The 14,018-nt window shown below is 37.0% G+C and overlaps 2 protein-coding genes across 2 annotated transcripts; both read left to right on the forward strand.

The window, feature by feature from the left end:
* The first annotated feature begins 306 nt into the window (after positions 1 to 306).
* On the forward strand, positions 307 to 1,368 carry LOC141819621 (chlorophyll a-b binding protein 13, chloroplastic). The gene is made up of 2 exons (XM_074706867.1): positions 307 to 484; positions 575 to 1,368. The coding sequence occupies exons 1-2, from the start codon at positions 347 to 349 to the stop codon at positions 1,244 to 1,246; spliced, it is 810 nt and encodes a 269-aa protein (XP_074562968.1). The 5' UTR covers positions 307 to 346; the 3' UTR covers positions 1,247 to 1,368.
* Positions 1,369 to 7,749: 6,381 nt separating this feature from the next.
* LOC141819624 (protein ULTRAPETALA 1-like) lies at positions 7,750 to 11,340 on the forward strand. The gene is made up of 3 exons (XM_074706870.1): positions 7,750 to 7,969; positions 9,326 to 9,650; positions 10,952 to 11,340. Exons 1-3 carry the CDS (start codon positions 7,762 to 7,764, stop codon positions 11,124 to 11,126), a joined length of 708 nt encoding a protein of 235 aa, XP_074562971.1. The 5' UTR covers positions 7,750 to 7,761; the 3' UTR covers positions 11,127 to 11,340.
* The last annotated feature ends 2,678 nt before the right edge of the window (positions 11,341 to 14,018 follow it).

Genomic DNA, 14,018 nt, shown 5'->3' on the forward strand with positions numbered 1-14,018 from the left:
TATAAAATATTTAAAATTGGTGATTATTAACATCTAAACACCTTTAATAAAATTTAAATATCCTTGTGAAATGAAATGGTAAGATGATTCATAATTTTTTTTCCTGATTAATTGATTGAGCTTGAGCGATGAGATAACCAGTCAGATAAAATGCGGTGAGCTGGATATGCTCCAAATCTAACGGAGCTCTCTCATTGGACCTAGCAAAATCCAGAAAATCTCCACTTCGCCCTCGTGTCCAGATCGCTGGCCACTCCCGTGCCCTTACATACGCCTACCGCCCCTTCTATTCCTTCCCAATTCCGCCACAAGCGCCGCCACGACTGCAACCACAGCACATCCGCAGATGTCAGCAGCAACTCTCACAGCAGCGGCTTCCCGTGCCACCACCGTCGTCAGCACCTTCCTCGGCCAAGCCCGGCCATCAAATGGCCACAACTCCCTCAGGGATTTCGTCCCCATGGCAAAAGGAAAGTTCACCATGGTAAGCTTAATCGTTCAATTCGATCGATCTAGCAAGGTACTTGGAATTGCCACAATGTACAGATGCCTAACAATGGTGAATTGCACTCAGGGGAACGAGCTGTGGTACGGTCCAGACCGTGTCAAGTACCTGGGACCCTTCTCAGCACAGACACCGTCCTACCTCACCGGAGAGTTCCCCGGCGACTACGGGTGGGACACGGCTGGGCTCTCCGCCGACCCGGAAGCCTTCGCCAAGAACCGCGCTCTGGAGGTGATCCACGGGAGGTGGGCGATGCTGGGGGCACTGGGGTGCATCACGCCGGAGGTGCTGCAGAAGTGGCTGCGGGTGGAGTTCAAGGAGCCGGTGTGGTTCAAGGCCGGGTCCCAGATTTTCTCAGAGGGCGGCCTCGACTACCTGGGCAACCCCAACCTGGTGCACGCGCAGAGCATCCTCGCCGTGCTGGGTTTCCAGGTCATCCTCATGGGGCTGGTGGAGGGGTACCGCATCAACGGCCTCCCCGGCGTCGGCGACGGAAATGACCTCTACCCCGGCGGCACCTACTTCGACCCGCTGGGCCTCGCAGATGACCCCGTCGCCTTCGCGGAGTTGAAGGTGAAGGAGATCAAGAACGGGCGGCTGGCTATGTTCTCCATGTTCGGATTCTTCGTGCAGGCCATCGTGACGGGGAAGGGGCCGCTGGAGAACCTGTTGGATCATCTGGACAATCCGGTGGCCAACAATGCCTGGGTTTACGCCACCAAGTTCGCGCCGGGCTCTTAATTTCTATGCATGCCTTCTACTTTAATTCCACTGCCCTGCAATCTGTCACTTGTAAGAAACAGAGGATCTAGACATCTAGTTGCAATTGTTGTAGAACAATGTTCATTGTCGTGTCGTATTTATCTTCTTCTTCTCTCGATCATTCATGGATGCTACTTCATCGTATGCTTTAATTCAAATCAAAAATCTGTTTATAGAAGCTGACTTTCAAAGTTCTTAACTATTGCAATCTTGATCCTTTAGCTTTAATTAGCAGTTTTCCCTTTATACGTTTGAAGTTGTTTAGGTTGAATTCCATAAAATATATCTCAAGCATTAATTCTGTCGAGGTGAATTCGCATAATTTCTTAATTTCAGAACATGAAAGTTTTTTAGGTCAGAAGAAACATGTGAAAACTTCGGTAGAAACAACCTCAAACGCGCAGTAACGAGCCCGTGTTCTATACATAAGCCCATTACTTGGCCGGCCCATACATTCGCCGAATGGCATTGCCATTCATGTTAATATAGGAATTCATTACATATTTCTAAAATCTTAAGTTGTGTAACATAACAAACAACTATAATTAGTTTAACTAATATATATAGTTTCAATCATTCTTAGGAAAGTTTGTGTCCCAATGTTGATTGCTTCAATATTAGCTATGAAATCCTAGATATAGCTAGGGGTGCAAAAGAATAGAGCTAGTTCGCAAACTTTTTAAGTTGGCTCGAAAAATATTTTAAGCCGGTTCAAAAAATATTTGATTCATATTTAAAATTATCAAATTTGAACTGAACTCGAAGATACTCGATACTTTTCTTGAGTCGAATTTGAATCTATAATATTTTAATCAATTGTTCATGAGCCGTCCGTGAACCGAATTTGAATCAAACTCTGATTATTTTTATATAATTTTAATTTAAATATGTTCAAATTAAGATTTGAATAATTCAAATCGAATTCAAATTTATGACATTTTAAATTATAATTCGATTCTATATTCGAATCAAGGTTCAAACAATTCGAACCGAACGTGATCTCAAATTTTATTTCGAACTGAGCTCGTGCCAAAATTATTTATATTTTCAACTTTCGAATTGAATTTAAATATCACTTATATTTTTTTCAAACTCAATTTAAATATTAATATTTTCATATTATTCGACTCAATTCAATTCGTTAATACTCCTTAAATATAGCCCCTTCTATATATCTAGGATTCCACAAAATTCTTATTTTAAAAATTGAGAGGTCTCAATTTTTTTTTTTAATCTAAGTTTCTAGTATTTGTCCTATTGATTGTGAAGGTGATCAATCCTATCAACTATCAGGACATTCGAAAATGTGTGCGACTCTACGTCCATGAACCAATGCCCCATGTTATCTTGCCCCTTCTTTATATCTTGGATTTCACAAAATTTTATTCTAAATGTTATGGTCATAAGAAACAGACCCCGGGGAATCAAATCGGGGTATGGCGTGTTAGGCAACAGGATAGACCGAGTGGGAGACTTAAGACTTGGCATCTGATCGGACCCAACCGTCGTGTCAGCCCTTAGCAGCCAACTCAACGGTTCGCCTGAGTCAGTCCTTGGTACGCGGCTCCAACCCCTCGAGTACCCTACATCACCGAACTCGGCTTGACTCAGAAGCGCAGAGCCGACTCCCCGTGAAGACCGACTCCTACGCCTAAGCCAAATCCTCACGAAGATTGACTCCTAGACCTAATCCGACTCCTCATACAGACCCGATTCCTCTCAGTTAGCTCGGTTGCACCACCCCTACTCGGACTCGGCTTGGACTCGATTCACACAACCTTTAACTATCGGTGCCCCGCTCCATTAAATATTACTTTTCCCATCATATATAAAGGTCATCCTCATTACTACTCATCATTTCCCCTGACATGCCTCTGCCACCAATCATGATCTCTACTTTGACAGACACGTGCGAAATGACTCTTCAATTGCATGTCTACGATGAGACTTTTATTCTGACCATTCCATTCCTTCTGACAAGATCTTTACAGATGATGGAACACTTTCCTTAAATAGGATATGATATGACATCCGTTTCACATATATAAAGATGACCCCCCCCCCCCCCCCCCCCCCCCCCCCCCCCCCCCCCCCCTCCACAATCAGGTATGTACGGACACAAAACAAAAACTCACTCATTCACCTCTGTTCATGTTCTTCTTCTTCCTCTGCGCCTACTGACTTAAGTATTGGAGTGGTTGCGCCAGGGCACCTCTAGCCTTCCTTCTCATGATTGTGGTGCTTGCAAGCTCATTAGGCTTCACGGTCCTCCTTCACTCGACCCTGATCCATCCTAGTGCTGAGAAGCCGATGACGTATCCAGAAGTTGATCTAAACATAAATATTAAAAATTATGGGAAGGTTTCAAATTTTTGTATAATATAGGTATCTAATACTTACGATGGTGATCAATCCATCAACCACAAGATAAATTCGAAATGCATGTAGCTCCACATCCAACCGTCAACGTCTCAAATTATTTTGCCCTTTCTATACATCTAGGATTTTAAAAAAAAATTAATTTAAGAATTCAGGAAAAATTTCAAATTTTTTTATAATATAGTATCCAGTTATTAATGATCCGATTAATCCTAAAGTTGATCGACTAGTTCTGGTCTATAAAAATTTCTTATCGACTATCAAAATAAATTTAAAAATATGCACGGCTCCATATCTAACAACTAACCTCTCAAATTTTTTATCCTGTACAATATTGTAATTGAAATTCGAATAGTAATATTTAAATAAATCATTTAGTATCTTGGTGCTGTCTTGTTGCCGGGGGCGTTAAATTTTTTCTAAAGTACTTTATGTAACAAACAAAATACAAATTATTAAATAATAAAAAGAGTGATTGAGAGTTTTTGAAAGGGAACGGCTAAAACATAGGATGCCACGTGAAGAGAGAAGTGCTACATGACAAGCAACATGTTAAGCGTTAACTCGATCCACCTTGGCCGGAGGAACGAGGATATACAAGCTGGATGATAGATAAATGTGATGGCGAATGGTCAGAATTAACCTCGATGACTTGTTGCAATATTGATTATATTTAAATACATATTACGACCTTAAGTGCGAATGCGTTTATTATATTTAAGTGATCAGAATGCATTGGATATATGAAATACATTTTTAAAAAAATAGAATTATACATATACGGATATAATTAATAATGTAACAAATTTCTCGAGAATGTCCCATGCTTTCATGTGTAAGGCATATAATTATTATAAAAGGATCTTCAAAAGAATAATAAAGGTTCGAGATAGTGTGCAAATAATTAATTGCCCTGTAAGAAAAAGGAGTACTTTGATATGTTCTACTGTGGATTTATTTAATACATAATTCAATATATATGTGAGACTAAGATCGATCGTAAGTGGAGTGGAGAAGACGCATTATAAATGGAGGTCTAGCTAGAACATTTGTATAGTTAACCTACTCTATTTAGAGAAGAACAATACACGTTAGATGTTATGATAAATCATATACCTTGTCTTAAAGATAAGGCAAACTTGATTCTCTTCGAATGGGAATTGCTAGAGGTTCATATATAATTGACAATTGTAGATAGAGTGAACATCTTCTTGCTGGAATTATTGTATTCTCTTAAATTTTCATATCATATAGATATGAATTTTCATAGTAGATTTTGAGGTTAACAAGTAAATTTCCTTCTCCTTCTTTCTTGTTTATGTGTGTGCTTTTTTAACTATAAGAGATGAAGCTCTCTTTCAAACAAAAAATGATTTTGCATTTTAGAAGCATCAAAATGAAATCCTTAGAGGAACTTAGAGAATAAGGAGATCAGGATTTAAAGCCCAACATGGACAGATATTTTAGAAGTCCACCTCTTAGCAAATTATTTACCTCTAGAATTAATTAGATGAAGTATGAACATTTAAATGATCAAAGAAACAAAACTTGTAATTAGAAGGAAGAAAAAAAAAAGTGTTTCAGTTGGATTATTTTTTAAACCATTCAACTGAAATTTTTTAGTTGGCCTTGGAATCGAAAATACTGGCCACCATCCCTACGCCAGTCCATGGCTAGTTACAGTAGCCGCGCGCTGCATTGTCTTTATGAATTGATTGCTACTCTCAAGGAATTAACGTTATGTGCTAGCTAGATATCTTATAGAACGTCGAACTTTGCAAATTCGAGGAAAAGTTTTGGTCATATGGTTTCATTCTTGCATGCATTCTGCAAATGACATACATACCAACTTGGCCCCAAGAAAGCATCTCTTGGAATCAATCCCCGTAGTGCTCGCCACGTACTTCCTTCCTAATCTATTGTATCTTATCTTCTAGCTGGCCTAGCGTTGCATTTTATATATGTTATAGGTCTACGTATGTTTTTCTTACATGAATGAAGATGACAAACAGGAATAGCTAGCAGAAAAAAAACCTAGCAGATGTACACACAAATATCATCAAATACATCTGATCAGTAATGCCCATGATTTTCAGCAGCAGCAGCAGCAGCTACTGAACTAATTCAAGGTAAGCAATATGAAATCCCAGTGGACAGACTCTGCCTGTTCAAAAACTAAATTTTTTTTTCATTCTAACGCTTCCATGTACTTCAACACCAGGATTTAGAGAGAGAGAGAGAGAGAGAGAGAGAGAGAGAGAGAGAGAGAGAGGAATAAGCATGCATTTTTCGATGGACAGATCGGATATCTATCTTATACAAAAAAATCATCCTGATCTAATGAAGGGACATTGTTTGACTAACTAGACCGAGCGTTGGTGTCAGAGAACAATGGTCCTTCTTGCGCAAACCACGTAACAAGGACATCTTCTCAAGTCAGCAATGGAGGAAAAAAAAGGGATTAAGTTCACATGTTGGAAAAATCGTGGAAGTCAATGGTTCTCGTTGTCATTCTTTGAGTCGTCCTAATTAAATTGGTTCTACATTTTAATTCAACCTTGGTGGCTCTTGATTATAAGTGTACCTAATGCTCACCAACCGTAGAAATTAAATCACTCATCTGGAAATTAGGCACGCTTCTAAACTACAATTCTAGGTGAGCAGGTAACATCCCAGCAGACTAAACTAATGAGTAGGATGAAGGAGGCTTCACGCGGATTCGCGTGAAGTCGTCTTCGTTTAGGTTGGTTCAATGCGTAGATAAGGCTCTAGCTTATCCGATGTATCCAAATCATTTTTCGTATTTTGATCGAAAATAAGTATCATTTATTGGTTTTGTTTCTTTCTCGTGAAAAATGATTGTCAGGAGAATAAAGGCATGAACTTTGCTGTGGCCCAAAATCGAAGTATGATAATTGGAGAAAGAGATCAGCAACAGCCAACAAATAGCAGGGGCCACTGGTGCTGTAGCAGTAGTAGAGAAGTACAGACTTTTCCCTTACCATTTTGCTTTCTATTCCATTTCTTTTCTTCTCCATTCCAAACTATATTTTCCACTTCTTTTTGCAACCGAGGCAGCTTGTTCTTGTTTGGAGTTCAATGGCAACTGGCAATAGATGAAGTGAGTTTACTGAGGTTGATCGGGTACTAAAGCTGTGTCTTTTTTACTGATCTTAGATGTTAATTTTTGCAGTACTTTATTCTCGAAGAACGCTTCAATCAATCACGGACAAATAAGATATGGTTAATCATGCCATGTCCTGCAAGAGATTGGAGACCTGATATATGCCAGCTCAACGCAACGCACAACATTACAATAGCTGGGTTAATTTCAAGCGGACTTTTTCTGTGATTCCCAAAGTGTTCCTCCTGTTCTCCAGTCTCGACGCCCCTTTATTATTAAAGGAACGCTTCGTCTCTCTCTCTCTCTCTCTCTCTCTCTCGGTGACGCTGTCGCTCCAGCTCCTTTCTCTCGTTCGCCCGCTTGCGTTACTGGTCAAGATTTCTCGCCCTGGCGGCAGGCTCTGACGGAGGTCACAGTGGGAATTGGCTCGGGTGATTGAGGAGCGGAGAGAGAGGAGTTTGGGCCTCCAATGGGCAAGGTTTGAGCCTATGTAGCTCAGGAAGGAGAGGCGGGTGAGCCAGTCGTGTTGTATTTGCTTTTCCCATCGGTTTATTAGGTGGAGGCGTGCTTGATGCGGTTCATCTCGATGGAACCTTTTCCTTGTAGGGCCTCGGTTTGTGCCGTGACGCAGTAGCCCTCCGGCGCATAAAGGTGGCGCATTTGCTATCCTCCTGCTTGTTTTTCTGTGAGTTCTTTCTGCCGACGAGGTTTCAGCATCTGGTTTCAGTTCCCGACGTTATTCTCCCCTAAGAATCTTAGATCTCCCACCCGCGGACCTTCCAAAACTCTTCCTTTTTGCACTTTGGAATTCTTTTGGCTAGTTCTCTTCGTCTCGAATTGCATTTTGGGTGATTCTTTTCCTTATTTCTCGTAAGTTTCGAGACGCCTGAACCCATCTGGTTCTTCACTGGGCTTACGCTCGTGGTTTTTGTATTAAAGGAAGTGTCTTTGATGAGGCTTCTTTGTTTTCTTCTTATAGAGGACGAGAGAGATGGCCAGTGGTCAGGGAAACGAGGCCGCCTTTTTGTTCGCCGATGAGGAACTAAGCGAGATGAGCGGGTTGAAGAAAGGCACCGACTTCGTCGAAGTTTTGTGCGGGTGCACGAGCCACCGGTACGGGGACGCGGTTGGGCGGCTTAGGGTTTTCGCCTCCGGTGATCTCGAGATCAGCTGCGAGTGCACGCCGGGATGCCAAGAAGGTGAGTTGGATGATTTGATGCGCTTTGTTTAGACCGGTTTTGGCGCTCCAATCGTAAATGTTAGCAAGCTCGCAGATTAAGATGACGTCCTTTCCCATGAAAATGCTGGTTCTTTTTTCAAAAGAGGAAGATCCAGTTTCATGAAGCACGTTATTTGTTTCTGGACTGTGCTTGTTAACTCGAAATAAGATCATTCATGTACGCATGATTGTTATTTGATACCCATGCAAGTTGTTCTTGATCTCGTTCGAGTGGAGACTTAATTATCCTCGTCTGCATGCATTGTTTATCTGTCCATCTGGGATTTGTCATGTTGCTTTTTGTGCCTACTTCAGTTGATCTGTCTGGTTGAATATTTATCTAACTTCAGATATATTATCTAAACAATTCGATCGCCATTCTCTGTGCTAGCTGGTTTCATGTTCTTTGGAGGACAATTAATACAACACGAATTATCTAGCTAAAGTCTGTAGAGGGCTCTCTCCATGTACTTTTTCAGTCACATTTTCTTCTGCTGAACTCGGTTGAGGATAATGTTAATTTATGTTATTCTTTCTTTTCCATCATGTGAACTTTTTGGTCTTGCTTTGGTATGAAGTTTGCAGTATTAATTTGTAACCTCTGTTCTTTAATATTCCATGATCATGGTGTATAGAGATTTTGGTGAAAGCAGTATAGCTTATCAGCTTGCAGCCATTTTTTAGTTATGCCAGCAGTGTGTCCCAATGCATTCATGGCGATGTGCATTCGAACATTCCATAAAATAACTACAGAATATACTGTAAAGGAATTCCCTGAAGTTAGATGCCTTTCCAATCCTTTCTTGAGGTGAGGATTAGGGGATACAGTATGAGGATAGTATCATAGTATGAATTAGATTTCCAAAGGGTTAAATCTTAAGTGTTTTATTGAATTTACCAAATTTGCTTTTGAGTTCTTACCATTTTTCTTTTAAACTTTCTCTATTGTATCCTCTTGTGTTAGTAAGAACCGAAAGACTTCTTGGTTGTCTATTTACTTCAAATGAAGTAATTATTTGCCTTACAAAAGGGTTTTGTTTGAGTATGCTACGCATGCCAGAGCATTGAAGGAACATAAACATGCTAGCTGGTGGTTTTTGAATTCAATGCTTTCTAAATTACTACTTAGATTGCCCACTTTTATGTAACATGGATGATGCACATGGTAAAAGCTGTTTAGCTATCGATGCAACTTTAATAAACTCAATCGTAATGGACAGAGTTTATTTGTCTCAAGTAATCTATGGCTAATGAAATCTTCAATCAACAATTTCCACTTTAAATTTATGCTGTTCTTGCAACAACTGGTATTGGTTATCTTCTTTCTGATTGTCAGATAAATTGACACCAGCTGCTTTTGAGAAGCATTCTGGTAGAGAGACTGCAAAGAAATGGAAAAGCAATGTGTGGATCATAGTCAAAGGAGACAAGGTTCCACTTTCAAGGACAGTGTTGCTTAAATACTACAACCAGGCATCAAAAAGTGCTAATGGTACGCATAAAGGTTCCAACGGACGGCTGTCTCACCGTGATGAATTCATTTGTTGTAAAAGATGTAAGAAAGAACGGAGGTTTCGCTTGCGTAATAAAGAAGAAAGCCGCAGCTATCACGATGCCGTGAGAAATACAAATTGGGAATGCTCTAACTTTGCATTTGACAGGTAAGAATCTTATGCTGTTTCCAAGTAGTTACATCCTCATCCACTCAATTGACAACCATACAGAGTCAGACTGTTTAAAGGTGACACTTAAAGAATCATTGAATTAAAATCTAGCTATGAATGTTAATTTGACCAAAATAACTAACTTATTAATGGTTATTATGAAGCCAATTTCAAGGTACTTAATTTTTCCTCATGCAAAGTGAAATTTCAAAGACAGATTGTTGGTTTTCTTATTTGATATGGCCTCTATTGGACATTCAATTTCGTAGTTACCTATCATGTTTTTTTTTTTCACAAACTTGACATTCTCCTGATTTGGTATGGCCTCTATGGTTCTTACTCTTGCGGTGAAACTTAGTTGCTTGTGATGCTGCCTAGAAGGTACAAATTGTTTGATATATTGTCCAGCGATGGTTTAATTTGTGAAAAGCTAGATTTCAAATATGATATCCAGAATTCAGGACATGAGGCAAGAGCTCAAGTATCCATATGATTAATATTTGATAAGTCATTAATTTGTTTGAAAAGAAATATAGAAGAAATGTATCAGATCTCAGTTAGCGAGCTAGTAAATTCTTTCAGAGGTATCTAGCATTCGAAATGCCAAATATTTTTGAAGAATACATGCGTTCTACAGTTAAGTAATATTTACAGAATATGTAGGTTAGCAATTTGAACTGCCAGGCTAGGAATGTACGTACCAATAAGAGAACTTGTAACATTTCACTGCACAATTATTTAGAGCTAACATTTGTTGTCGGAGCTTCAATGAAGTATATGCATTATTTAGATCTGTTCAAATAGTAACATGCTCATATGCATGCACACATACATGTAATATCTCAGTTTGATTAATGCATCCAACATGATACAACTGATTTCCCATGTCCTCGTCGTCATCATCAAGTCATATTTGTCTCAACTATTTGGATTCGACTATATTCAGATATGATTATATATGATAATGCTTCTTTGTCATCGAGCTCTATGCAGACTATATATGTCAATAGTAAAGATGATGATGCAAGGTTAAATCATCATTGTAAACATGCAAGTCGTGTTTGTCCATGTTACAAATCACTTTTCTTTGTCTGTCATTCATTTTGACATTGGATTATCCTGCAAAGATGAGTAGCTTCAACACATCAATCATTCTTTCTCTGTTTTTCATGTGTTTACATATCCTTTCCTTTATCATGTTTGTCATATTTGCGAAGTTATTGTGACCTGATGAACTTAGCATAGGCATTGTTATGTTTTCTAGATTCTTATACCATGCACATTATCTCATGCACCAGGATCACCTGCGAAGACGAAGAGGAGCGCGCGAGTCGCAAAGTCCTGAGGGGATGTTCGCGCTCTCCCTCCTGCAAAGGGTGTACTACATGCGTCTGTTTCGGGTGCGACGTTTGCCGTTTCTCCGATTGCAGCTGCCAGACCTGTCTTGATTTCACTAGCAATTCCACAAGTTAAGTTAGCTCGACAAACTCTTATTTATTAACAGTTTCACCATTAATAGGTTAATTCTGGCTCCATTGTTCTCCCAGACTGGATTTGGCAGATGCAAATTAATCTCCTTTTTTCCCCTTCCTTTATGAGCAACCAGATTTCACGATGTTCCAGTTCGATGCTTTATTAAAAACAGAAATTATCACTTAATAAATTCAACCTTTAATTTACAGATGAATCCACACGTTACGAGTTGATTATGGTTGTTTGTCTTCTGCAAATCTTTGATTATTTTCTCTCCTCTGACAGACAACTTGAATGAAGTCTGCTTTTTCTTCTTGTTAGATGAAATGAATTAGGTCTGCTACCAACTAATTAGTCAGTGTAACCCCGCAGTGATTAATCGTGGGTGATGATAATTAAATAGTGGTTTAATCTCTACATCGAGAATCATATGCACAAACTAATAGTTATGATTCTCGAATTTAACCTTTTGTAGGTGTATGTCAAGTGTGTTCCACCAACTTATATTCAAAATAATATTAATATAAATATTTAAAATAATTAATATTTTTTTAATCTTTGTATAAAATTTCAACTTCTTATTATGTAATTAGTCATCTTCCAACACACCATTTCTTTTATTTTATCATCCATTGAAATATGCATCTTATTACTTTTAGAATATAGGTATATATTTTTATTTTTCTAATAGTAAAACTTTTCAAAAGTTTCTATCTATCATTCATATTTCAATTTAATCTTATTAGATCCTTATCAATTAAACATACTATAGTTTATGAATATTCGTCTCCTTTTATCTCCTTATAGATAATTATGAGATTGATCATATGACATCGTTAGGATGGTGAATTTTATCATTTGCAAAAGATGAATACTCGTCTTCGGTCATGATGTAGCGGCATGCACTTTCTCAGTTTGTTTTTTTATGAGTGTTTTGTTGGTTAGAGGGTGATAGATTTGTTACACTGGGACAAGGGGTCAATTTCTAACAAATGCATCTCCTTGAGGAAAAAAAATCCCTCCTACCTTTTAATCACCTTTTGTTACAATAAATACTTTTAAAAAAATCTTGAGCCTGATTGATTAGTCGATACCACCAACCCTAGAATTAGACTTGTCAATGGGTCATAAATGGTTCAGATTTGTCAATGGGTCGATGGATGTTCAGTAATAAAATGACCCGTCAAGTCTTTCATTTTAGCATTTTGTGATTAATTATTTGGTTTAATAATATGATTCAATAAAAATTAATCTATTTATTTTAATTTTTTTAAATATAAAACAATTTTACTTTTCTATATTTATTTTTTAATATACTTATTGAATTTTCTACTATTTCATTTTTTTAACTCATTAAATTTATTATAATCTCATATCTAACTTTTTTAATAGATATTCATTCATGTTGTTATTCTATTTTTGTATCATTGAAAACCAACTCATTCATTGAGATTATAAAGACCATTTAATTTTTTATAATATATTCAATAATAGTTTACCGAAAATATAATTTATTTAATAATATAATTATATATATAATAAAGATTATCATCATACTTTTAAAATTGATATATATATATATATATATATATATATAATTATGATAATAATTATAAAATAATCACATTCAAAGAGTACTTAGAGTTTGAGAATTATTTTGCATCTTTCATCTGTCATAGTTAAATTTTGATATTTTATGATGACCATAGTAAATGATTCAAAATTATTCTATTCTCTCTATTATAATAAAGAAGATTCTAATTTATCTAGTATAATCATTGTTGTGGAGTAAATATTTAATTCAAAATCAATATTTTAGCTTTTTTTTTGAAAACTCAAATGCTATTTGATGATCGAATGAAAATGATATATATATATATATATATATATATATATATATATATATATATATATATATATATATAAGAAGAAATAGAAGATTTTGATATCAAATATATAAACTAACGAATTAAAGTAGATTTTAATTCTTTTATATCCTAAGAGAACACGTAGATAATTTAAATAATTTCAAACGTTATTTTTCATATTTATAAATTTATAAATATTTTTATAAAATATAAAATATAAATAATGTTGAACTATTGCGAATGATAATTGACAATTATGAACTGTGAACTATATGACAACCTTTAAAGGTTAAAGTTAAAAGGCAATGTTTTTTAAACTGTTCCAAACCGTGATTATTGGGACCATCCTAGCGTTGTAGTTATATAAGAAAAGAAAAACCATCTGTTTCTTGCAAGCTTCACTTTATATAAACTAAAAGTCCAGCAAAGTGAAGAGAGAAAAAAATGTAGGAGAATATATTTCTTGAGCATAACAGTAACAATTGGATAAAAAACAGGATGAACACTTGATCTCTCCTCGAGGTAAAACTAACGGTAAGGAGCAATGCAATGATTTTATCTAAAAGAACTATATAATATGTAACCTTTACTTGATTTCATACGCTCATACATGATCAAAATAATCCAAACACATTTGCCTGCATCCATCATGTAACATCTCTATAACACTTGATCATAAAATTTACTTCTTATTCTCAGCCTTTTTCAGGATGTAGACACCTGCTATGTACTATATCATGTTCATATATGATACTGTTGAAGAATTCATTGCCCATTAAATTAGCAGAATATCATCCCTGACAAATATCTCTGTTCATAAAACTAGAATGTGAACATTTTTTATTCTTCTACCTACCATCAAAAGCTAAACGACAACAAAACCCAAAAATTTCATAGAATGAGTTTTAGTGCATCAGTGGAGACAATCACAAGCGACTTCTGCATTGAACAAATATGAAATTCTAGCTACATTTACGCTGTAAAAACGAGGAGGGAGAGCATACCCATAGTAAAATTCTGTGGC

Source organism: Curcuma longa, unplaced genomic scaffold (assembly GCF_044706935.1).
Source record: "Curcuma longa cultivar G26 ecotype Majalengka, Jawa Barat unplaced genomic scaffold, ITB_CL_G26_1.1 contig_9927, whole genome shotgun sequence".
NCBI lineage: Eukaryota > Viridiplantae > Streptophyta > Magnoliopsida > Zingiberales > Zingiberaceae > Curcuma > Curcuma longa.

Excerpts from the sequence above, each read along its gene's own strand:
- LOC141819621 (XM_074706867.1), top strand. The coding sequence starts at position 347 with ATGTCAGCAGCAACTCTCACAGCAGCGGCTTCCCGTGCCACCACCGTC. Across the intron at positions 485-574 it reads CAAAAGGAAAGTTCACCATG|GGGAACGAGCTGTGGTACGG; the intron begins GTAAGCTTAATC and ends AATTGCACTCAG.
- LOC141819624 (XM_074706870.1), top strand. The coding sequence starts at position 7,762 with ATGGCCAGTGGTCAGGGAAACGAGGCCGCCTTTTTGTTCGCCGATGAG. Across the intron at positions 7,970-9,325 it reads CACGCCGGGATGCCAAGAAG|ATAAATTGACACCAGCTGCT; the intron begins GTGAGTTGGATG and ends TCTGATTGTCAG. Across the intron at positions 9,651-10,951 it reads TCTAACTTTGCATTTGACAG|GATCACCTGCGAAGACGAAG; the intron begins GTAAGAATCTTA and ends CTCATGCACCAG.